At 44.2% G+C, this 24,643-nt stretch overlaps 1 protein-coding gene across 3 annotated transcripts; it reads left to right on the forward strand.

The window, feature by feature from the left end:
- Positions 1–24,426, forward strand: camsap2b (calmodulin regulated spectrin-associated protein family, member 2b). 3 transcript variants are annotated; one of them, XM_086128757.1, is made up of 22 exons: positions 1–519; positions 4,543–4,802; positions 8,803–8,982; positions 10,022–10,105; positions 12,559–12,700; positions 13,470–13,609; positions 16,002–16,092; positions 16,188–16,283; positions 16,398–16,467; positions 16,554–16,835; positions 17,019–17,682; positions 17,982–18,128; positions 18,204–18,384; positions 19,217–19,388; positions 19,565–20,228; positions 20,498–20,634; positions 20,895–21,109; positions 21,186–21,285; positions 21,462–21,527; positions 21,787–21,902; positions 22,004–22,122; positions 22,338–24,426. In XM_086128757.1, the coding sequence occupies exons 1-22, from the start codon at positions 381–383 to the stop codon at positions 22,635–22,637; spliced, it is 4,365 nt and encodes a 1,454-aa protein (XP_085984883.1). In that variant the 5' UTR covers positions 1–380; the 3' UTR covers positions 22,638–24,426. The 3 variants fall into 3 exon arrangements, with proteins under 3 accessions (XP_085984883.1, XP_085984882.1, XP_085984884.1); XM_086128756.1 differs by having other exon boundaries at positions 2–519; positions 18,204–18,417; XM_086128758.1 differs by lacking the exon at positions 21,462–21,527 and having other exon boundaries at positions 3–519; positions 18,204–18,417.
- The last annotated feature ends 217 nt before the right edge of the window (positions 24,427–24,643 follow it).

A 24,643-nucleotide genomic window follows, 5' to 3' on the forward strand; every position in this document is an offset into this window, starting at 1 on the left:
GTTCACTCACTGCTCGGCTCGGTTCGGTCAAAAAAAACGCAGAGACGGCTCGGTGAGGAAAGACTGAGCAACGCAGGACAAGAAGGGGGGGAAATGAGCAACATGGATACGAACGTCCTATTACAGTAGTGTGAAAGTTTCTCCTGCAAGCCACGTTATCCCAATGGATGTCGTGCTTGGGAATGAGGAGAAATCCAGTCAACTGCAGCAGGAGGAAGGACGTGACAGTGGTGTGAGTTTGGAATTGTGATCCTTCAACCATCTGAAAGCTGTATTTCCCCAGTTGAGTTCCAACGGACGCGATGTCACCCGTCGGGAGGAATTCCTGCGCTTGACTCGCTTCGGTTCCTCATCGATTCTGCCGCAGTGGAGCAGAGACGATGGGAGATGCGGCGCACGACGGTGGCGTTAGGCGGACCTTCATCGTCCCTGCCATAAGGAGCTTTGAGCATTATGACTTCACCAGGGCGAAGATCTCCTCCAGCCTGACGTGGTTGGTAGCTAAGGCCTTTGGCTCGGGTAGGTGGCGCCTCCATCATCTTTTCCCATCCGTGGAAAACTGAAAACTCTTTAACCCTTACATCCTCTTTTGGTCGAAATTGACCCGTTTTGACATTTAACAGCCATACAAAATAACAGAGGTCGTTCTGCCACATCTAGATTTTATTTTTTTTGAATGAACACATTTAAAAGGTGTTACAACGTTTGTGTACACTGAGAAGTGGCGTTCGGAGGCCGAGACCCCACGTCCCATACTAAGTGCCTTGACCTGGAAAAAAAAAGTACCTGCCAAAATGCACTTTCCCTTTTCTCTGAAACATTGATTGAAGATTAATCATCCATTTATTGTCAAACAAGTTATGAATACATCCTCTGAGTGTCCCGCTGAATTGTGTGTAAGACACAATTGGTCATAATTTTCCACATGGTCACATATCAAACACATTGTGACTTGTCTATTGCTAAATATTATTCCCCAATGGACAAAAACTGTAACTGTCATTGATACTGCACAATCATTTTCATCATTCATCAATGATTAGTTACAGGAGTGTTTGTAACCGCTATAGAGCCAAGGCAAATATTTTACATTCGGAAAATCCCACGGCACACCAAACAATTATATATGGCAATATAATGAGGCTCTCGTGACATCTCGGGTTTCCTCACAAATGTACTTACTCAAGTGTCATTCTGTTGTATAAATGGCAACAAGTGGATGCACTGGTAATCGCACCTTCTGCCATGTAGCGGAAGAACATTTAATTGTTTTGGCTGTCGCTACAAACGATATCACTGGCATAGATAGATAAACAAAGCTACATTACGTAGGGTGTAAAAGTAGTGCTTTTGGATTCAGAGAGTCCATAACCAAGGAAGTATTTTCAGCTTTCTTAGGTCTGGGGGATTATGCAATAGTCTAAATAGTTGGCAGTCAACTTTCATTGGAACCAACCGTATCTGCACGAGTCTTTACCATTTCTTGCCGCTCGTATTGAAGTCACCCGACTTACTGCTTGATGTGGATTTGTGCAGCTTTTGTTTTTTGTTTTTTTTGTTAATCCTCACGCTTGTAAGCAATGCTCATTGGCTGAGGAACTGCTCGTGGAAGCTTTAAACAGCTGTGTGCCCACTTGATCTGTTCAAAGGGGCAACAAATCTGAGAAAAGAACAATCAAATGGCGCACGATTGAATGCCTCCCATTAATCAGACACTGTGTTAAACCCAGCCGCGCATGATTCCTCTTGAACGACCAGAGATCATGAACTGATGGCACGATGAACAAGATAGACAGGGAAGGCAACATGTGAGAACACCATCCCGTTGCTCTTTGAAACCCTCCTTTTGCCTCGTTTTCTTTTTTCTCTTATCCATCTGGTGACATACTTTCCGCTCCGAGCATTGCCAAGAACTGTGGCCCAATTCATAGCCATAACCGAGAGCTTGTGGGGCCTGGATTGGAATAAATGTCGTTTGTGTAGAGAAGACCGTTTTCAAACATAACGACCAGTAATAGCAATAAAAGCAGATAGGACAGGGCCTCGAATAGGTTACAAGTGTGGTTACATAACAAATTAAAACACCACTGTAATTTCAATTTTGTATTTTGGATAGTATTTCCCTCTCTCTTTCTTTCCCTCCGAATGTTGTGAACTGTTTCCATGCCAGTGCTGTGTTCAGCAGAAAAAATGGAGTTGGGAATTGCTGTAGTGGCAGCGCAGCTCAACGTGCCACAGCTGACATCGTGCTCTTCTTCATTCAACCGCCCACGTCACGAAAATACATAGTTCTAGGACCAGTCATGAGTCCCTCACTTTTCCCCGCTTCATACGGTGTCCTTGCTTGCAATTGTTCATGTTCCACTCCAGTCCAATCGGTTGGCAGCGATGCACATTGCAAAGTGGTTGGCAATTGTTTCAAACAGAAGGAGCCATATTCAGCAGTTTTTGCGGTTTTCTCAGGAATAAATGAAACATCCCAAATCTTGAACAAAATGATTTTCTATGTTTGATCACACCACATCCCTCCTTAAAGTTTTGGAGAAATCATTCAGATAGTTTTTGGTTTATGATGGTTATGCTTGGTGCTTTGGTGGGGGGGCAGGGGGGGGGGGTGCTAAAGTGCAGAACAAAATAATGATATGCTACATTCTTCAATTCAGACAGAACCGTGACAGTCATGTGTCATTTGTGTGCCATGCAATGATAGCAGACCTCGCAGTGACACGGGCTGGCTGTGATGTAAACGGCACTCACTCGACAGATGCCCTTAGATGGGTGTGATGCTATTCGCTTTTATCATCAAAGCACAGAAGAGGGACAAGGGTACAAGAGTGCCACAGTAAATTTGCATGACCGTATTAACTTTACAGGGTGTCCAAAACGATTCATTGCAATGAGGGCTTGAAGCTAAAAACAAATGGCTTCTATCCGGTTCATGAAAATAGTTTACGGCAAGACTGCAGCGGGTTTTTGAAAGGTTCACCGCTTTATTTTTTCCACCAAGTATAGCTGCAATTGTTAGCAGATAAACATTGCTGAGCTGTGTCCTGGGGGTATCCCAGGCAGCAGTCATCTACGTTCCTGGACACTTCCTGTTGCACTTACTTCCTGTCTTTTTCCTCTTTGATGGCCAACACAAAAGATATTTTCCCCCTTAGTGCTGGCAGATTTTCTTTTATAATAAACAAAAAACGTTTTCAAATATGTTCTGCAGCGTAAAGGCCACCCAGTTGCACACAAAAGAACATTGTAAACACTTAGTTTGAGCCTTTTGCCTTCACAAAGCTTGACTCTTTCATCGAGAGCTCCATTACAAACTGCTTGATGAACTCATTGAATAGCTGTGACTAGCTGCTATAGGATTTCTTTCAATTCTGCACTTTTGTCGCTAAAATAAAAAGGACGGGGGGGGGGGGTGACTGGGGGCTGCGTTAACCACAACCACTGGAAAACGGTAGCGGTTCAATCACAAGTTGTGTTTCTTTTTTAGAACTGAACTTCTTTGCGGCAGTTTATTGGTAGGAGCAAAGAAGGGAAAATAGATTCCTTCATTGTTCTTTATTCCCACTGCATGATTCCTCCGCAAGCAGAGGGAAATTCTCAGCAGGAATACACACTTAGACTGACTCGGACTGGATCACATACTGTATATGTGCACACAGAGGGCCTTGTGTGAACATAAGCAGAGGTGAGCGCCAGTGTGTGAGACACGGACGACCATGTGACTAAACAAACCGGGTGACAGATATGCTAGCGTGTGTATTGCACACTTGTGTGTGTGTGTGTAATGTGTGAAGACAACTCTAATCCCGTTACCTCATCACGTAAATCAGATTTGAAGAAAGGAGCAGCACGTCCTATTTCGGAACACTAACAGACATGTCATTTACAGCGATCGTCATACATTCCGGTGAAGATTTAATCTGTCGACTTGTTAAGTGTTGGATGAACTCTGTGAGAGCGTTAATGTGATGCACTGAGATAAAAGAGTTTGGAAGCAGAAAAAAATATATACATTTTGCATGTATATGATACTCTGCAAAAATCTTAGGTTTACTTCTGTCTTTATTTTACTTTTGACAATTTCCCACGGCCGTCTGTCAATAAAAGCTTGGTTGACTTCAAGCTTTAAACGTTGGTGTGGAGTAAGTGGTAAAGGCGATTAGATGACTGAGCGGTTCAACTCTACTCGTATGTAATATGGATCATATGTCTAAATTTGATCAGCTCTCATGAAGGACTGGAGGGAAGAAAAAAAAAACAATGAATAAAATGAATATCGTAAGGGGATGTAAGAATCTTTCTCAATGTTCTGATTTCTTTTTTTAGCCGGTGTTGTATTGATCACATCGATGAGGTGTGAGGAGTTTTGTGTACATGTACCTTCAGCTGCCGGAGCTCCCATCATATGGTCCTTCTTTCGACAGCAAACTAGTTGAGACTGATTCACGCTTGATATGATTTGCCTCAAATCGTTTTATCAGCACCCATCTGTAGTTTGTCGGTTGAATCTCTCTCTCTCTCTCTCTTGCCATACAGACGAAGTGCCAGATGAGCTGGTGGAGCCTTTCTACAGGGACCAGTACAACCAGGAGCACCTGAAGCCACCGGTGGCCAGCCTACTCCAGTCTGCTGAGCTCTACTGCCGAGCGGGAAGCCTGATTCTTCGAAGCGATGCCGTTAAACCTTTACTGGGTCACAACGCCGTCATCCAGGCTCTGGCCCAGAAAGGTTTATATGTCACTGACCAGGACAGGCTCGTCACAGAGAGAGATCTGACCAGCACGCCTATACTCATGGTGAGTCATCGTGGCGTGATACTGTATATTCAAGGATTATGCGTCTATTTGTGTTCTACTATTAGACTTCCCTTAAAAAAGAGAGAGGATAATTTACAGAAAAAAAGACGTTTTTCATCGGAAAGGTCAAAGGTGAAATCTTAAGGAGAAAAAAATTGTGGTGACGATGTCATGGAATCTGCATTAAGCACTTGAATCAGACTGTTGAAGTGCCACCAGTTTATACAGTTTGAGGGAAATATTTGCGTATCTGAGGATTCTTACGGCCCTTGTCAATTTCTTCTTCAAAATTGATTGTGTTTATTATATGATAATGAGCAGTTCACCTGATGAGGTTCTCAGGAGTGTGGACAGTACTTTGGCATGACCACAAGGGAAGCACATGTGGCAGAAAAGTCTCACGGTTGGCCACCATCATTTCAAAAAGTGTCTGCATTGCAGTGTGCCCTCCCCTCCCAGACTCCTCCTCCTGCCATCCTCCCCCCCCCCCCCCCCCCGCCCCCTCTCTCTTTGACACCTGCCTCCACATGGTCTCTGCCACCAGCCTTTCTTTAAGGACAATTCCCTCTGCAAGTGTAGCTCATCACAAACCTTAAGTTACATCTGAGCAGGAATGAGTTTTCCCACTACAACACAGGTGTCAAACTCAAGGCCCGGGCGCCAAATCTGGCCCGCCACATCATTTTATGTGGCCCACGAAAGCAAATCAAACATGCCGACTTCCATGATGCTTGCTAAAATCTCTACCAAAATTTAAAATTCTCATATGTAATCAATAAAAGACATCGTGTCAGCATTGTCTTGTTACCAAACCCCTCATTACAGTAACTTAAACGACAGTGGAATAAACCGTGATTATTGACTTTTTATGTGGTTTCAGTCATCACGGCCCTCCAAGAGAAACGGTAACTAAAATGTGGCCCACGACAAAAATGAGTTTGACACTCCTGCACTACAAGATGTAGTTTTGCCAAACAGATGTTTTAAACCTTCGGAGGATCATTCTAAATCACCGGTCAAGGACGTTTATATGTGTCCAGTGTACTGTAGGAACAATAATGTAGGCGGGGGTCGGGCGGTGGGGATCTGCTACAATGCTCAAGACCATTTAATTTCATAACTGAGAAAGTCAGAGACTAGCATTGAGTTGAGGTGACTTGGGTGTAGGGTTGGGGAATATAATTGATGAATTGATCTGCCTAGCTATGTGTCCTGTGCAAATGAAATTAACTGGGCAATTCCAACATCACACAGACAATCAGATGTCGATTTTTTCAAAGCTTTGGTTACAAAGCTTCACGAATGTTCAAAATGCTCACCAGTCACGTTCCGCGATACAACAAATGTTTCCCTTTTTTTTTGCTTTCCTCTTTTTTTGTGTTGTCGACTTAGTCAAGCCAGTGTCTGTTTTCGATTGTGGATAGAGTTATATTACCGGTACGTCACCGTAGGGTGACCCGGGCCCAAAGCATTATTCTTTACAGTTTCTCCTTGATGTGTTAAACAAGTATACAGTATCTGCAGCTTTCAAATCCATCAGCCTTTTTATTTTTTATTTTTATTTTTTTTATTGAATGCCAAAAGCCTTGCTTTTCATTTTGAGTTATAGGCCAATACAACTGATGACCTCATGCTTTTCCAAAGACTGTATAAGAATAATAACTCATGTCGAGGAGCAGGAGTGTGGCAGTGAGTCAGTCAGTCGTAGGACAAATGGATGCAGAAGAAGAGCGATGGGAGGGTTGGGTTGCTGATGAGTAGAAACCGTTAATAAAAGAGCGAGATGAGGAGTAAAGGAAAAGCGTGGAAAGCACGACGGACGCCGCAAAGGAGGAGAACATGATGTGCAGTACTGCAGCAGAGTGGAGGGTGGAGTCTCGCAGTGAGTCAACGTGTGTCTGCTGCATGTCTGACTGCCACCCCTCCCCTTTCCATTAAACACGCGCACACCGCAAAGTCTGTCAGACCTTCACCAATGTGGGCATGACCTCCTCCGCGTTAATTATCTGCTGAGTGTTAAAAGACGGGTATGAAAAAGGTCTTCACCTGTAGAAACAGAAGACGTTTTGGAGAGAGGCGGAGGGTTGGGGCTTGGACAAGGAGGCTACTTATGTATTTGCGCAGCTGTTATTGACCTTGAAAAATACCTTTGAGCAGGGTCACGCACAAACTCACACTTCCAGTCTTGCAAAAAATAGTGAGGATGAATACTTGACGGTCCTTCGAGTTTGACCGCTGTGCCATTTTCACACCCTTATATGGTGTGCGCCTGTCACCAAGAATGGACTTTCCTTCTGGCTTCTCCACACACGTATGGACGCACGACACACAAACACAAGGCTTTTAAGTCCATGCTAGGGTTGGCAGGTTGGCAGGTGTCTGTCGACTTGACCATTAGTCGAAGTACATTTCATACAAAAGGTTAAAAAAAAAAAAAGACATTGTGGAAGGCTTTTTTTTTTTCTCTCCGTTTTAGGTGCTCAAAGCAAGGTCTACAAAGGCATGTACGGATTTGATATGGAAGAATTTGACTCACCTCTGACCTAAACCCCATTTAAGACATCTCTCTCCTTCAATAACAGTGACTGCTGTGACCTCACATCATTCTGGAGGAATGGACAAAATTCTCAATTTGTTTTCTTTCAGAAGAGAGAAAACATTTACAATTACTACTCGTGTAGATGGCTGTGATGGATCGCAAAACAGTGTTTCAGAGTGGCTTTTTTGAAATTTGTGTGTCTTGAATTGATTGAAAGATTTGCGCATCGGATTACTTTTTCCAAATGAGAAAAATGAGCCTTGCCATTTTCCTCTCGGATCAAATGTGTTTGATTTTCTTGTTATTATAGACAGTAATAAAAAAAAAAAAGTGCTGCCGGCATCGGGCCCTTTTTAGTCAGGTTTTGGTGTCATGTATCATACTTATTCTTCTCGAGTAGTATCCTTTGAACGGGCATATTTCTTTCTGAGCACGCTGTCTGTTTTGATTGGCAAGACGAGCATGTGGAGAAGACGTCAAGCACCACCCCAGACTCGTTGCCTTTTTGTGTTTAAGGGAAACACACTGTGCTAGCCAACAGAACAGTCGCTGGCGGAATGAGGTCTTATAGGTTACGGAGCAGCTGACTTGAGATGTTTGTTCAGTAAGGATGGATGCTTTGTGAAGCATGAAGTGACCCGCAATGTGACAGGAAAGGGAAGTGGAGGTGAAATGGCCCGCCTGGCCTGGCTGTCCTGGCCCAGAGATAGATTAGAAAGGCCAGCAGAATGTCAAGCATTGTGTACACTAGGGACCCTATTTTCATGCCCAGTGCAAGCCCAGCACAAAGTGCAATCTAACTGTGCGCATGGGTGGAGTTTTCTTTCATTTGGTATTTTCGGAAAGGAGCACAGTTTAAAATGGGCGTTTGCACCGTGGTGGGAGTGAACACACCTAACTTTATTCTCGGCCAATCATTCCCTTCGGTGCAGCGCAGGGGAGGCACACATTCTACCTGGTGGTAGTATAATAGATTTGCTGAAATCCGTGCATGAGATCAAAGTATGCTAAGTAGGTTTATAAGGAACTGCAAGGCGATCTCCACTTGCGGATGATGTGAAGTTGGATGCTGCAAAGTACCTTCCACTCCTGAGCTTACGTCGGTGATAAACATTCTACTACTTTAAAGGTCTACGTCTTTTGCTTTGCATGAGATATCTTCAAGAGCTATCGCCAATGAGAATATCTGATGTTTAGGTGTCTTTTATTTTTTTTATTATTACATTTTATTAAATGCTATAAATGCCATCCTAGATTTCGACATAGTATGACTTCTGAAACTTAATGGAGTCAGGCCTTTCCCAGTTTGATTATTTCAGAAAAGAAATATGAAATTGAAATGAGTGATACCGTCGCTATGTACAATTACGCAATATCATGAGACTTTTAGGTCATTTGACACATCTCTGTTGGCTCTCGTGAGCAAATTAGCATGAGTAAACTTGATTCATGTTTCTTCAGACATCCCACTTGGCACTGATAGACACGCTGATGATGGCTTACACGGTGGAGATGATGAGTGTGGAGCGGGTGATGTCCTGCGTCAACAGACATTGTTCGGCAGAGCCCTCGCACATCGACAAGCAAGTCCTCGAGCAGCCTTACGACACGGAGGATGCCATCACCACGTGGCTCAACAAGGTAAGAAGTTCAGACCCTATTCCGCCTTTGTCAATTTCAATGTTTGTGCCATGATAATTGAAGAAGCAGTTAGGTTCACAATTAATTGTGTCAGAGAGCTCATGTAGCACCAAATGACATTAGCCTCTCATTTCTGTTTTCGTGTGCCTCGTTGTCACGTAACGGAAAAGACTATGTTTTTGCGGCTCAAACCTGTTATCGTGTGTCGGCATAAGAAAGATGCCAGATGAATAGTGTCCATTTTTTCCCAGATCAGAGCAGTGGTATTTGATCGACATTTGAGCAAAGCGTGGTTTCAGCGCATTCAGCAAACACTGCCATCGCAACTGAGAGCAGAGAGAACGGCTTGATTTCACAAACGAATAATCATCTAACCACATTTTCTATACTTTAAGATGTGGTTTTTATAATTATTTAAATTTGGCAGGGTTAATAACCCTCTTCCCTGCGATGTATCCAAATCTGAAGCGATTAATTTTCACTTTACACGGACTTGAAGCTTCAAGAGCATTGTTGTGTCTCTGAGTACATCCTCACACTAGTGCCCCGCCTCTTTTAGCATGGCATTTTTTATTTGAAATACACAAAACACCAGTGGATGTCTGTAAATTGTACAAGAAATATCATATAAATCCTGCAGTCCTCATGATCGCTCATTTCATGTGATCGCTGTTCACATTGTCTTGCCAAAGGCAAAGGGACTTATTTGTAGACGTTCAAACACATGCTGGATTGTTTTCGTTTTTCAGAAATTGCTCTGCATGCTTTGGACTGGCTGATTAATTTCTGCATCCCCAGGCCAAGATGTTGCGTCACAGTTTATAGTTTATATGAAACCTTTTAAGAGTAAAGGCAGTAATTAATAAAGGTGGTGCTGAAAGCAAAGTGTCATTTTATGTGTGGGGGGGGGGGGGGGGGGGCTTTTGTTCCTGTCTTTTAGTTTTTCCCACCCCTCAACACAAACCCAGCAACAAGCACATCACCGGTAGATGCCTTTTTGAAATTTGACCTTTGTTATGCGATCTCTGTTGCTCCACAGGTGAATGAACACCTGAGGGACATTCTCGTTGAAGAGCAGAAGCTGAAAGAAGGCTCCTATCAAGAATCAAACTCGATGCCCAAGGTAAAAAAAACACCAAATCAAGACTAGGAAAGGTTCTTTATAACTATTTGCCCCATTAAATTTTCAACTACAAAAAATAAGCTTAGCCTTAGCATTCTGATCAACAAAACTCAATTTTTCACATTTTCTCATTTTAATCAAGTAAAAGTTCACATTCGTCTTCAGCCTTTACCGTCAATAGTTCCACTTGCACCGCAATATTGCTTTCTTTCACATTTTAATGCACCCGCAGTATAAGACCTCATTGAATTCTTCAAAAGTGAGGGTTTTTTTTTTTGACTGAAGACAAGAGGCTTTTCTATTATTTTGTCACCTCTCTGAAGACCTGTACTTAAGCAGAACATTTACAGTCATAGTGTCGTGTTTGCATCTACTCAAGAAACCCAACAGTACTGTATGTGGCTCCCACAGATCTGTCTGCTAAATAGGCAATGACAGATGAACCGCTCAGTCATGCCCCAGCTGCAGGGAAACGTTGGCACGAGCTGCAGCGTTGCTGTCGGAGTGGACAAAGATGGGAGAGGAAGACAGAAGGGGGGGGAAAGTGAGGACGGGGCAGTCAGAGTGAGGGAGAAAAATGTGGGAGACGGGGATGGATGGGGCTGCTCAGTCAGAAGAGGCCTGGATGTTATATAAGGATCGTATGACACAACAAGCACGTGTGGAGAGACAGATGCACATTTCCACACTCAAATATGCTGCGACGTAACAGTGCCTAATTAGGTCAACTAATCCGTGTTTCGACGAAGTGAAACGATTCAGCTCCGCTCACAGGTGACCCAGCAGCACAGCAGGGTTTTAGGGTGGAAATTAATCTGATGTTTGCGTGCGTCTGTGGATGCGACTCGTTTGTTTGATGGGGTTGAGGTCCGGGTTCTCAACTCCTTCCGCATCAAATTTATCCAAGTGTGTCTTTAAAGACCTTGATTTACCACGCATGTTAATTTGCATATTACAACAATGAGTGAGGATGACGTCTTTTTAAAGTGTGCTCACTCGCTCTCCGCTGTGGGAGCTCGAACAGACAACAGACGTCTATTCATTGAGCTGGATACACTCGGAGGAGCCAATTTGACACGCCCACATACACACACACGCACAGGAGCACAAGACACTGTCTATTCTAGGATGCTGTGAATAATCATTAACGGAGTTCTTATGACTAATTGCAAAAGCAGGTTTGTGGGCGGAGACTGTGAGAATGCTTCGACCAATTGTGACAACTTCACTCCGTATTGACATGTAATTCTTGCTCAGATCGAGGTTAAATGTCAATGTTGCTATTGTGACGGCTGGATGAATTTTGACCTATTTGTGAATTCTCTTAGTTTATGCAGATCCGCATTGTGTGTTGATTGCAGATTAGCACCAAAAAAAATTGATGGATGGATGATTTTCAAGTTATGGGAGCTTTTGTCCCTTTAGTGTATACAGCATCAGAACCTGCCCGTTACTAGCTCTAATACCACTGTCTCCTGTTGTTGTCCAATCATCCTTCACCATCAAGTCTTCCAACAAATGGTACTGGAGACTTGTACCTGTAAGTCTATTCAGTCATAAAACACACTTCTCCCGAAACCTTGTATCTAACCAGAATCCTGTCACATTTGCCCTTCTCCATCTCCAGTCCTCACTGCATGCAGCCTCAAACCATATCCCCAGATTTAAGTATAATTGATCTACATTTGGTGAATGAGACAGAGAATGTGCCGTGATGAACGATGCAGACATGACTCTGCTCCTCTGTGTTTGTAGCTAAACTGGGAGTTTGAGACAAATGTAGTAATGCTGTCTTTGGGGGTTGATGTGGCCCACAGGCAGGGTGACTCAGAAAATATCTGCCGTTCGGAAGCCTGTTATTCAGCTCTAACGCTTAAGTGCCGTCTACTACAGCGGTGTTCCCCAACCTTTGTTGGAAAATCTTGTGGCGCACAACTCCCCAGCCACAAAAAAGTCACAAAAAGTACTCTGCATATGTACTGAACCGATGATCCTCTCCCCGATGTACCTACTAATTTATTTATGCAGTGTGAAATTATGGCCAGTTTCGTTCAACGCCAAGCTACTATTGTGTTGCTTGAGTGGCAACAGGTGGATAGCAGGTGAATTGGACCTTTTGCCATCCAGTGGCAGAGTATTTTTAATCGTTCCGCCTGTCACAATACGTCGCTGGTATAGACAGCTGAACAATATACGTTTGCAGTAAATGCAATCATGTTTTTGACGAAGGAAGTGACATTGTGAAAGGTGAAAGATGTTTGACAGATTTGTTAGGATTAATGCTGCCACTTGCATCTGATTATTTGCATGTTTAATTGGTTGGGCTTGCCACCCTGTGCTTCCCTCCCCAGTTTGTGTGCATGGGAAAAAAAAAGGGCTGTATATAACCAGCCCGACGAGACATACAGTAGCATATTTATGACATTGTCTTTGTGTCAATGACATGGTTTCAGGCTCGCTACAGGAGGGCGCATGTCCAGCAGAACAGTGCACCCTTGCTTCCCCTGGTGGACAATCTCCTGAAGGACAACACAGATGGCTGCGCCCTGGCGGCTCTGCTGCATTTTTACTGCCCACGGGCTGTTCGATTAGAAGGTGGGGGGGTCCGCATGTTCTCTGCGAAGGTTTCGTTGTTGTTTTATTGCACTAGAAAACGATTAGCAAATCCACTAAATTGACAGGCAGCTACACACAAAGCGATCAAGCCGAAAACGGCCTGTTGGAAGTTGTGTGTGTGCGTTGACCGAAAGCAGTGACGAAGACGATGACCTTAAAAAGACTGCAAGGCAGGAAGGAAGGAGGAAAAAACAAAGGCCATTTTTTTCTCTGCGCTTGCTTTACGCTACCCATTTCTAGAAATGCTCCGGGTTGGGCTGTGATTGGTCACAAGGGCAGCGTGACGTAGGAGGACTCGCCGGCTGCTATTTCAAAGATAAACAGCTCAAGCGTCTGCGCTCTGAGCGCTCTCACACATGAGTGCACCAGATGTGAAAGTTGGCTAAATTTCTCATCTCAATTTAAAAATGTCATACATATGTTTGTTGACTGTTTGATCCAGTAAAAGATAAACTGAAAGAAGTTTCCTATAGGCGTCCTATAACAAAGTCTTGATGAGTCATCTAGTTTCAAGTTTGTCATAAATTATTTTCAGAAAACTGAGGGCAGTTTGAGCAACTGACTATGTTTACTTAAATAAAATTCTCCATCAGATAATTTTGCTCACATTAAGTAATATTGATCATTCCGTTCCATTTTTCTTGTTCTTTTTAAACCCAGTTTTGGCAGTACAGGAAATATTTTTTGCAAACATAGCCTTATCTTTCTCTCGTCTTCCTGTCACCCTTCCCTGCCCCCGGCCGAGCAGATATCTGCCTGAAGGAGATCATGTCGCTGGCTGACAGTTTGTACAACCTCCAGCTGGTGCAGGATTTCTGCAGGACTAACCTGAACCGCTGCTGCCACTTCAGCCTGGAGGACATGCTCTACGCGCATGCATCCATTAAGGTAGGCATCCAGATGAAAGTGGTCTGGATAAATTCCTTGTCTTTGTGTGTTTCGCCAGATATGATTATTTTTTTGCCTTGAATTATGAGCAAAAATCCCCGAGCAATGTATGGTGGCAGTGAACGTAACTCTAGTCACTTAACAACAAGCAGCCGTTTGGCAGCTAGTGAACCATTCTTCGAAAGGAGCTTCAAGCTGTTTCTTGCCAGTGGCTAAATGAATTTACCTGGCATGCGCTGTTAAATATGCCAAAAGCACTGTACCCCAACGCTGCAGGTAACTGCCGCCTCCCTTGTGAGACAGCCGTCAAAAAAAAACTATAGGCTGGACGCATTAACTCGTTCACTCCCAAAGACGTTTTTAAACGTCTTTTCAGACTTGGTCTAGAATTGGCTGGTACTGAATGAGTTAAAAAGACATGAGGTGACGACCATTGACAAAGCAGCCGATAGGGAAGAAGTACAATACAATACATGCTGATTTATATAGCGCTTTCACAACAGCGGCGGCTGTAACAAAACGCTTAACAAAACAGTTAACATAAAGTAAAATAATAAACACAACACATAACATAAAACACGGACAGTCGTGCAGTCCTAACCACTTTTCCGTCACACGCTTTGTAGTTTGAAGCAGTTTGAGATGAAAGAGGAGAGAATCAAAGTGGATCAGAGACGTCATGCTCAAAATGTGCACACGTCGGCTACAAGCTAAGTTTCAAAGTCAACAGGAAGCTGTAGCATCCATTGACGAAAAAAGAGATTGGTTCACTTCTCCTGTCCCATGGAAATCCATTTCAATTCCAAGCGGCGACTCTTGGTTCCAAATACGCATCGGCGCTCTGCGCCAATGCTCCTCTCTCCTCATCCTCAACTTCAGCAGCCATCCATCCAGCCGCACCAACGCTGACTGTCCAACAGCGCCGACATATCCACTGAACAAAACGGCGTTGTGAAAAATGCTGCCCATTACAGGCGCAAAAAACACATGCGCCCCAGGTCTGTCCAGCACCGACAGTCAATGGCGCCGACATTCCTCCCAATCAAAATCTGTGCTGGTACCGGCGTGCTGCCGAGAAGGCGCAACCACCAAGCACAGATACTTCTCCTTTGACAAATGTCATGGCCAAATAACGCTGAAAACAGTCCATATCAGGTCCACACGATGAAACAACAAACAACATGTGACAAAACAAAAGACAAAAACACCAAAAAAGAACAAAAAAGCAAGGCTCTTGAAGAGCACTTCCCGAAGGCTGCCTACTCGGGCGCCATCTTGGAAAAAAAAAGTAGTAAAGAAGTAAAGGAAGACGGCTAATGGTATTTCAATCGTGAATATTTGACATTATTTTTGACATTATTTATTTTATATTTGATTATATTTTTATATTATATTAAAAAAATTTGACAAATGAGTTATGAGGATGGTCACGGAACAAATGAAATTGACCTCAAAGCACCACTCTAATAAGTGTATGTAGTGTACTGTATAAACATGCATACAGGAAGACAAGAGTTGTCAATGTGTAAAAACAGAGTTCAGAATTAATTCAGTCAATAAACGTACTTGTAATGATTAAAGCTAATGAAAGGGACGATGCAGAAATGGATGCTTTTTGAATGTGGATTCAGCTGAAATGCATGAAAGAAAAGTTGTTTTGGAGAATGAAGAGAGAGAGAGAAAGAGACGCAGCGGGATATTACCAATAGGGGAGAATGAGTCATGCAAGGAAAAACTGTCATGCACTCGTACGTGTCGCAGGGCTGACTCTTAGTGGAGTTGTTATTGTGTGGCGGTTCATGCGCATGCAAGGACGGTAGAGACATTTTTGTTGCCGGAGCGAGTCTTGTCGCGCCGCCAGACGTAATGAATGTGACAGTCTGTGTGTGACCGGGAGCATCAGTAGAACAGAGGGCAGACCAGTCCTGGCCTGTCTCTGCCTGCCTCTCTTGTTTGCTCCCCCTCGTCATCCCTGCTGCTTTTGTATCGCAACAAAATCATGGGGACTTGACACATCAATTGCGGCTATTGCGAATCAACGGCAACTTGCCGTGTAATAGGATCTCTGCGGCGTTGAAACGGGGCGAAGCCGCAGTCTTTAGCGCTTCAACGGCGCGCAGCGAGTGTAGGCGGAAACGTCCCAATCGGAGGCACAGCTGACTTTCAGACTACAAAACGTCACGATTGTGATTTCGCCAAAGTGTGTTTATTGATCGGTCTGCCGCACTTGCTTTTCACTTGCGTGTGATAAATATGCCAAGAACATAGAAATCAGGAATGGGGCAAATACTTTTTTTTTTTTTTTACAGCACTGTAAAAATATATAAAATGCGTATTCCATCTCATCGTGTATGCTGCCATACAATAATAATGTGCCCGTGTGTTCTTGCAGAGTAACTACCTGGTGTTTCTGGCTGAGCTCTTCTGGTGGTTCGAAGTGGTCAAACCCTCGTTCGTACGTCCCAGAGTCTTTGACCCCAATGGTATTGTCCTCACCTTGGCCGATTGACGACAATAGCAACAAGTTATGTGGTCAAGGAAATCGTGTAAACTAATTGTAAGCTCTCTAACTCCGCAGCCATTGACCCTGTAAAATCCCTTAGAAATATGGCTCCTGTGTCTAAGCAGAACAATGTTGACATGCCTGATAGCCCGGAGGATGTCTCTGAGGAAGGTATAAATTGCATCATATATATAGAATAGGGTCGAACATATATATATATATATATATATATATATATATATATATATAAACTCGCTGAAACATTTGTCTTTCTTTCTGAATTAGGTGTAATGAAGAGATCTACCTCTATGTCCTTTGTGGACGGTTGTGTTGGGACTTGGCCACAGGAGAGACGGTTTGTACCTCGATTCCGCACCTTCTGTACTAAAACACCGATTTGAATAAATGACTAATTTTAAAAAAAAAATCTTCTTCCCTCAGCTCTTCCACACGCGGAATCTCCTTTGAGATTCCTCTGGATGGAGACGCCACAGTGCCGTCCCATGAAGCGCCCTCCCTCCACGGGATGACCCGCTCTGCCAGCAGCGATGGTCTCGGGTTCAGACTTCACTTTGCACCTCGAGGTGGCATGAAGCGCCACGTGTCCCTCACGCCGGTCAATGTGAATGGACAAAGTAGAGACATCACAGAAGATGAGGAAGACTTCACTCCCCGCAAACCACTGGGCAGGAACAACACATTCTCAATTAAGAATCAAAGCAGGTGCTTAAAAATATGAACCCAGATGTTAGTGACTCATCAATGAACCGAACATGCATGTTTTTCGAATACCTGAAGTTGTGCTGCCTGATACAAAAATATTTTAAAATCCTCATGAATAACCTAGCTTTTGGACCCATGTATCAAGTCTCCAAAGCTTTAATGAGTCATCTGCCCTTACCCTAGGCATCCCAATGGAGTCCTCCCTGACACCAATCACCACGGTAACCACGGCGGCCACATCAGTCCCTCGACCCCTCCGAGCATCGAGGAGGCGCTCAAAATTATCCACGACACAGAAAGGCCCCACGCCAGCCTGGGCGTGGGAGACAGAGACAACAGCTTCTTTCTCCATGACGCTCGACCTTCAGGACCTTCGGGGGCGGTGGGTGGAGGAGACGACCCAGGTGCAGCTAAGGCCCGGTTCAATGACCGCGACTCCAATTCGCTCTCAACCGACGACACCGGGATCCACGTGAAGACAGAGGAAATCCATAGCTTGGATGAGGACTCATCTCTGAGAGACTATTCTGATATAGACCCAGACTGTGAGCCCATGACGCGCTCTTGCCCCCTTCCGGAGAGGAACTGGGAAGGCCGGCGTAAAGGGGTTGGTGAGTCAAACCCCGGCAGAGGGGATGGAGAAGACAGGAGTTCAGCTCCCACGCTGGCCAGATCTCACACCGTTAGCCCCGCCTCATCCTGCTCCGGAGGCGGCGTGGCGCGCATGACCAGCTTTGCCGAGCAGAAGTTCAGGAGGTTGGAGGGAAGGAGCAGTGGAGGAACCACCCCGGAGAGTTCCAATGTCAACACGCCATATAAACCCCCAGCGAGGAACAGTTACTCACAGGTTTGCTGTCATTGCAATGATCTCATCTCAAATGACTTCCAAAAAGTCGATTGGTCAGTGTGAAATGCGCGCCTGTTTAGTTGAGCACAAAGTGATTGTTCGGTTGCACCGACGGCAATATGACACGTTTATTGGACTTTCTGCTCCTTCTGATGAACAAGATGCCTTGTTCTGCCCGCACCATCCACCGCTGCCATGCATAGATGAACAAAGATACAATGTTGAAGCGTAAATCGTTTTTGGAACAGTTTGTGACACACCTTGGGAATCACCGGCTTGCATTCATGTCATTTCTTTAGATCGGAACACCCCCTTTGCCAATCACATCACCGTCTCCAGTCACGCCTTCTCCCAAAGATCCCTCCCACCTGATCGCCTCCGAGATGATCCAGCTGAGGATGAAGCTGGAGGAGAAGCGCAGAGCCATCGAAGCTCAGAAGAAGAAAGTAAGAAAAGAAAAAAAAAGGCATTTCAAATTGGCGCCATCCTCGCCGTCAGGAGTCATACGATCCTCTGCGCAGGTGGAGGAAGCCTTCACGCGGCACCGTCAGAAGATGGGCAGAACAGCCTTTCTGAATGTGGTGCGAAGAAAAGGAGTCACCAGTCCGCTCAGTCCCAATTCCGGCGGAGCGCAAACGCCTTCGACAAAGACGCTGAGCAGCCACGGCGGCATGGAGAGGGCGGAGAGATGCAAGCCTGACGGTGCGGCTCCCAAATCTCCCTGTGAAGACGGAGGTGGGAGGCAACCGAGCATTATCACGAGCTAGCTTTTGAATACAGTGATCCGCCCAGTATATTGCAAAGTGTTGTTGCAAAGTGAGCCACTGAGAATGGAATGAGCTAGCACCATTTTCCACATGGTTAAGTGCAGATTTGTATAGGGAGAAGGCATCTTTTTCTGATGAACACTGGCCCAAGTCGAGGTTTAGTTGCACTTTTGGAAATCTGGGGAGCAGTCCATTATCACTCCCAGTGTATCTGCTTGTTAGTATAAGTGACTGTTATTGATCATCTTTTATAAAAATATCAATCGATTTGACAGATGTTTCGACACGCTGGCAATAAACTCTTAGCGGGAGCCATTAAACTTGAAATAACTGTCCAGCAAAATGAGAGCGTTTGAACGAGCTCACTCAGGCTCTCCGGGACTCGTTTGTCTTCAATTTCGTTGATGCTGAGGTATTGCGAGCAAAGCACTTTTTAAAAGTAATTGAACAGAAGTCAAACAAATTGTTTTCCTGACTTCTGATTTCAAGTATGGAAGTAGTTATCAATTTTTATTTTTTATTTTTTTGCGCTAACCACAACCCCTAACTCTAACCCTTACAGGGGTTACATACACTATAATATGTAAACGCGATGATACATTCATAAAATGATCATATTAAAACATTACATTTTTTCGATGGAGAAAAAAAAAATCACCGCAGATCACATTGACCTCTGCTACAGTATTTTCGCTCGGAATCTCATCTATGAATCGCAACGAGGCAACCGACGCCTAATTCTGTATGTGATGCCGGTTTAACCCCAGGGGAGTCGGACCTTGCGGAGTACACTCGATCAATTGAGAGGCTGAACACGTCACTGGGCTTCCTGCAGACGGAGATGCAACGACTGGCTCAGCAGCAGGAGAGGATCATGTCCATGAAAGAACAACAGCAAAAAGCTTGGGTCATTCCTCCCCCTGCGCCATCACCGCACAGGTAGCCTAAACGCCATGCACCGCACCAACGTGGTTGCTGCCTCAATAAGACGGTGCTGAAAGTTCTTATTTTGTTGTTTTACTATGGAGCTATAATATCGATTTAGATGCCATTCATTGACAATGGAAAGCAAACTGCTTGATGAAATGGTCGTTTTTTTTTTTTATCCTCCCCAGGCAGCTCCGTGAGTTGCGCAGCAGCAGTGTCACGGGCCGAGCGTCGGCCAGAGGATCGGTGGGTTCCTTGTCCCCCGTTTTGTCCTCGTCGGGTTCCGCCAATCCCGTCAGTCGTCCCTCCGCGGGCCTTAAGCGACGGCCCGCCTCATTCCACGCCAGGACACCTCGGACACCGCGCCCGAACGAGCTGAAGATCACACCCATCAACCGAATGCTCAACACCCCCACGTCAGTGGACAGCTTACCGAGACTGAGGCGGTTCACGTCGAGCCAGACGCACACCAGCTCATTTGCATACCTGAGCTCCGACGAGGGATCGAGGAATAGCAAGAGCTTGGAGACCAAGGAGAGCAAAGAAGACGCCAAGGGCAAAGAAGAGGTGGCGGAGAAGAATTGTGCTGGCACTTCTCAACCTCCTGCAGCCAGAGAGAAAGAAGAAGGATCGGGAGAGCCAGAAGACGGTCGGCGGAGAAATGAAAAGTCGAGTACTCCAGAGGTCTTGTGTCAACCCACGTCTGAGATCCAAGGCAACAAACACCCTCAGGAAAAGAGAGAACTAGTGAAGGTGACGCTGTCTGGACTCTGGACTCCAGAGAGCCAAGCTCAGGAGACAGCTGGAGAAACTGGAGAGGACCAGAAGATGTGCTGTGGGTTCTTCTTTAAGGTCAGTTGTGGCTACAATCCAAATCATTTATAGATTTCATTGAGTGCAATACTAGGCTTCAACCAGCAGAGGCGCCGTTGACACGGTCTCTACTTGTTTGCTATCTGAAGCTACGTATGCTGTACCCAGGTGAAACCATTTCTCTGGGTAACGTTATGCTCAAAGCAACACTGGTACTGAAATAGGAGTAGTGTTTTGTTTTTTTTGTACATCCACTATTATTATGCTTATTATGCTGATAATGTTTTTCCCCATTCGTCTAACACCAGGATGATGCAAAAGATGAAGAGGACATGGCGGCAAAGAAAGCAGCTCTCCTGGAGAAGAGGCTGAGGAGGGAAAAGGAGGCACAGGAGAAGAAGCAACAGCAGGAGCTGGACCAGGAGCAGAAGAAGGAAGCCGCTCGGTCTGTCGCTTTCACTCTGTCTTCGTTTTGAAACCGTTTTTATATACATATTTGACATGACAAAAACCTTGTGGAAAAGCATTTAATTGTTCTGCCGCTTACGATATGTCACCGGCATAGATGGATGAACGATCATAAACAAAATATTCTGACCAGTTAAGTCATATTTTGGTCATTTCTGGCACCACGCAGTGGTTGTAATTACTGCGTTCAAGTATCTGTCATTTTGTTTAACTTCGAGGAACGTTCCCGTCCATTAGGTTGAAAGCAGAGGAAGAGCAACAGAAGAGGGACGATGAAAAGGAGAGGAGAGATTACATCAAGAATGAGTATCTTCGGAGAAAACAGCTCAAGCTGATGGAGGACATGGATCAAGTGGTCAAGCCCCGATGTGGAAGTCTAAAGAAGAAGCCTCGCCCAAAGTCCATCCACAGGGATGTTATGGAGTCCTCCACTCCCCCTGTGAGAGGAACAGGTGGGTGATGTGCAAATCCCATGCAAAAAAAACCCAAAACCAAATCATTCATAACATGTGTAATGTTGTGGTGAAGGGGTGCGTCCTCGAGGCTACTCGGTGTCGAGCGTTTCTTTGGCCTCCTTGAATATGACTGACAATGAGAGCAACCATCAAGATAACAAGAAGTACTACAGGTAAAGCCCTTTCTTACTCATTTGTCAATATTGTTGTTGGGAAAGTCTTCTTTTCCTAATATCGGGCTTTTTATATGATAAAATAGGGCTGTGTTCTCAATGATGTACTGTTATATGTTTTACACATTTTTGTTGTGTCCTTGTCTCCTTTCCCCTCTATTGCATGCTTCCCTCAGAGGCAATAAAGTAGCATCTTCTCACGTTCCGTTCTTTCTAAACTCTCCTAAAGAAAGAAAAGGAAGGTCAGTAGTCATACGAATTTGTGAACAATATTTTTCTTTCCTCGTTTTTTATACTGGCTGCGTTTCCAACAGACGCCATGATGCCACCGCTTAGCTTGACTGAACTTTCCTTCCGGTCCAGAACTGCACAGCTTTGTAGGACTCTGTGATGTTGGCGCGCGGGCCGATCGCCATCGCATCATCCTCATCTGTGCAATGTGTCTGTACGTACCTTGTGTACCGTATCCCCCAACCATTGTCCGTCTGTTGTCATCTACAGGCCCGAGTCTTCTGAGGGCTTCTCCTCGTGCCCCTCTGCCGGCAGTCGTAACGGAGAGAAGGATTGGGAAAATGATTCAACCACTTCCTCAACTCCGTCCAACACTGAGTACACAGGTATTAGACATTGTGTCTGTTCGCTTTAAGGGATGTTGACTCAGCTTTTACTTTTTTTTTTTTGTTTTAAATCAACTTGACACTCTGTTGTTGCACTCCAGGACCCAAACTATATAAGGAGCCCAGTGCTAAGTCCAACAAGCACATCATCCAGAATGCTCTGGCCCACTGCTGCCTGGCTGGAAAGGTCAACGAAGGGCAGAAAAACAAGATCATTGATGTATGTTTTATGACGTTTTCCTGTTCTACTTCCCCATTTCTCAAACAATTCAAACATCAAAAAACACATTTCAGGACATGTAGGAAAATGCTTTCCACATTCCAAAAATTACAAGTGTCAGCTCTTCAGCATTCATGTGCAATTTTGACAAAATTGCATTCTCTTGTCCTAAAATAACATCTCACTGTGACGTTTTTGCTGTACTCCCTTTGCAGGAAATTGAGAAATCCGAAGCCAATAACTTTCTGGTGTTGTTCCGTGACACTGGCTGCCAATTCCGATCGGTGTACGCCTACTGTCCCGAAACGGAGGAAATCACGCGGCTGGCCGGGATCGGGCCGAAGACCATCACCGCCAAGATGATCGAGCGCATTTATAAGTACAACTCGGACAGGAAGCAGTTCAGCCAGATCCCAGCCAAAACCATGTCAGCCAGCGTGGATGCCATCACCATTGCCAGCCATCTGTGGCATAACAAGAAGCAGGGCACGCCCAAAAAGATGCACTTAAAGTAGCACCAGAGAACAACAGTCTCTGGAATATGGAGAGCCGTTTGAGCATTTGTTCGATATCCTTAGTATCCAGGTTGAAGTTCACCTACTAGTAGTACTACGATCTTTGTCCTCATTAGTAAGATAATTCAGTGCACTAGTAGAGAAACTTTCTTCAAAAGGTAACATTTTTTTTTCCACTGCAGTCAATTTGTCTGCTTGCAGATTTTTGGGGGAGACTCATTCACTGTCTTTGTGCTCCGACCAAAGCCATGTCGTGTGTGCCATGTTGGGCCCAAGGAATTATATAGGTGAGGCGAGGAGCTTCATTTTGTCAGGCCGTAGCCTTGTCTAGTTGTTAAAAGTGCTTTGTTGCCATCTTGTGGCCTCTATATGCAATTGCAAACCTGTTTGGGCGGGTGTCTACACGTCGATACTGCCTTTCAAAACTGTTTAACATCTTTGCACACTAGTAGGACAACTTTGGCATGCTACTAATTCAACTGCATGTTACGAGTGAGACAAAATAGTGCACAAGTTGACACCTGCCTTCTACTGGTACTGATAGTGATGCACTAGATATTAACCATAAGAATTTTATAATGTCACTAGTTTTGCCTAACTACTAGCGTACTTTTTCTACCAGTTTACCAAAGTTGTATATGAATGAAATGCTCAAACCGCTTTCCACACTGGAAACACTTTGAATTCTGAGATTTCAACTGGAATGTGGACGACAAATGAATACAGGACTTCAGCAGCCACCGTGTTTTCTCATGTGCCAAAACAAGACGAAAACAGGCAACTGACGCCTCGATGAAACTCCGAAGTGAATGTCCCGCCTCCCAAAGAGGCAGCGTGGATTCTATGAGCTGATCATGTGCGGCCTTATGCTTGTTTTGTGTCGCTGGGATGTGTTGTAAGTGATCATGTCGTTTTTGTCAGCGTCTGTTTGAGTTCACATTGGAAGCGGGCCATGCAAAGGGCCCGCCTGTCTGATCGGGATCAGATAGAGGCAGCCTGTACAACTGTTGCTATACAGGCATGTTTTTATTTTATTTTTTTTGTATGTGTTTCAGGTGCCAAGAAGAGTATTTGCCATTTCCAGTAATTAACAACCCATTTTGGAATGCACCAGTAAAAAACTCTTTATTTATTTCACTTGTTATTATGCGTCCAACATAATAGAGTTAATGTCTTAAATTTATTTGTTTCATTGCAAGTGAATTTCTAGCAGCCGTTGTGTAGCTTTTCTAATTTAACATCCATATGTATTGTTCCTATGTGTTCAATCGGGGCTTTTTATGAAGTCCCAACTTTTTTCCCCATTATTATTATTATTATTTTCTTTTCTTTTAAAATCCAAAAAAAGTGTGCTGCATCATCAGTATCACTGACTGACAAAAATCCCTTCTTGTCCAATGGGAACATACGATCACAGTGTTCTCTTAGATCCCTACTGTCCATTGTAAATATTTGTTTATTGACTTCTTTATCCTCAATTATGCATTAGCACTGTACAGATGTATTTTGGCATACAGTAAAATATTTTTTGAAACAAAATTTAACATTTGAAGCTGTATACGGATGAAACGGTGCGTTGAAGGAAGGTGTAGCAGATGTGTTGTAAAATGAAACACAGGAAGGGACTGTATGAAATATTTTACAGAGACTGAAATAATGATGACACATCATCAATCCTATTTTTTCCAACCTGTAATTTCCATTTTACTTAATATGCAGAACAAACCTTGTACATTTGGTGTGTTTTTCCCCTAGTCTTTGAGCTTTATTAAAATGCAGCAACTTTCAATATGAATGGTGCGTGCGTCATTTGCTCATTTAATTTCCTATTTTAATGATGTTATGTATGAGTTTTTCTACATAAGCCACCCATGATCTTTGTACAGTTTAGTTGTTTTTAACTGTTAAAGTCAATATATTTGCATTTGGTTGTTAAAGAAAAACATCTATTTTGGCATAATTTTAATATGACTAATGTGCAGTGCATTTTGAGTCATTTAAGTACA

Source organism: Hippocampus guttulatus, chromosome 14 (assembly GCF_054856545.1).
Source record: "Hippocampus guttulatus isolate MCC_2025c chromosome 14, RoL_Hgut_1.0, whole genome shotgun sequence".
NCBI lineage: Eukaryota > Metazoa > Chordata > Actinopteri > Syngnathiformes > Syngnathidae > Hippocampus > Hippocampus guttulatus.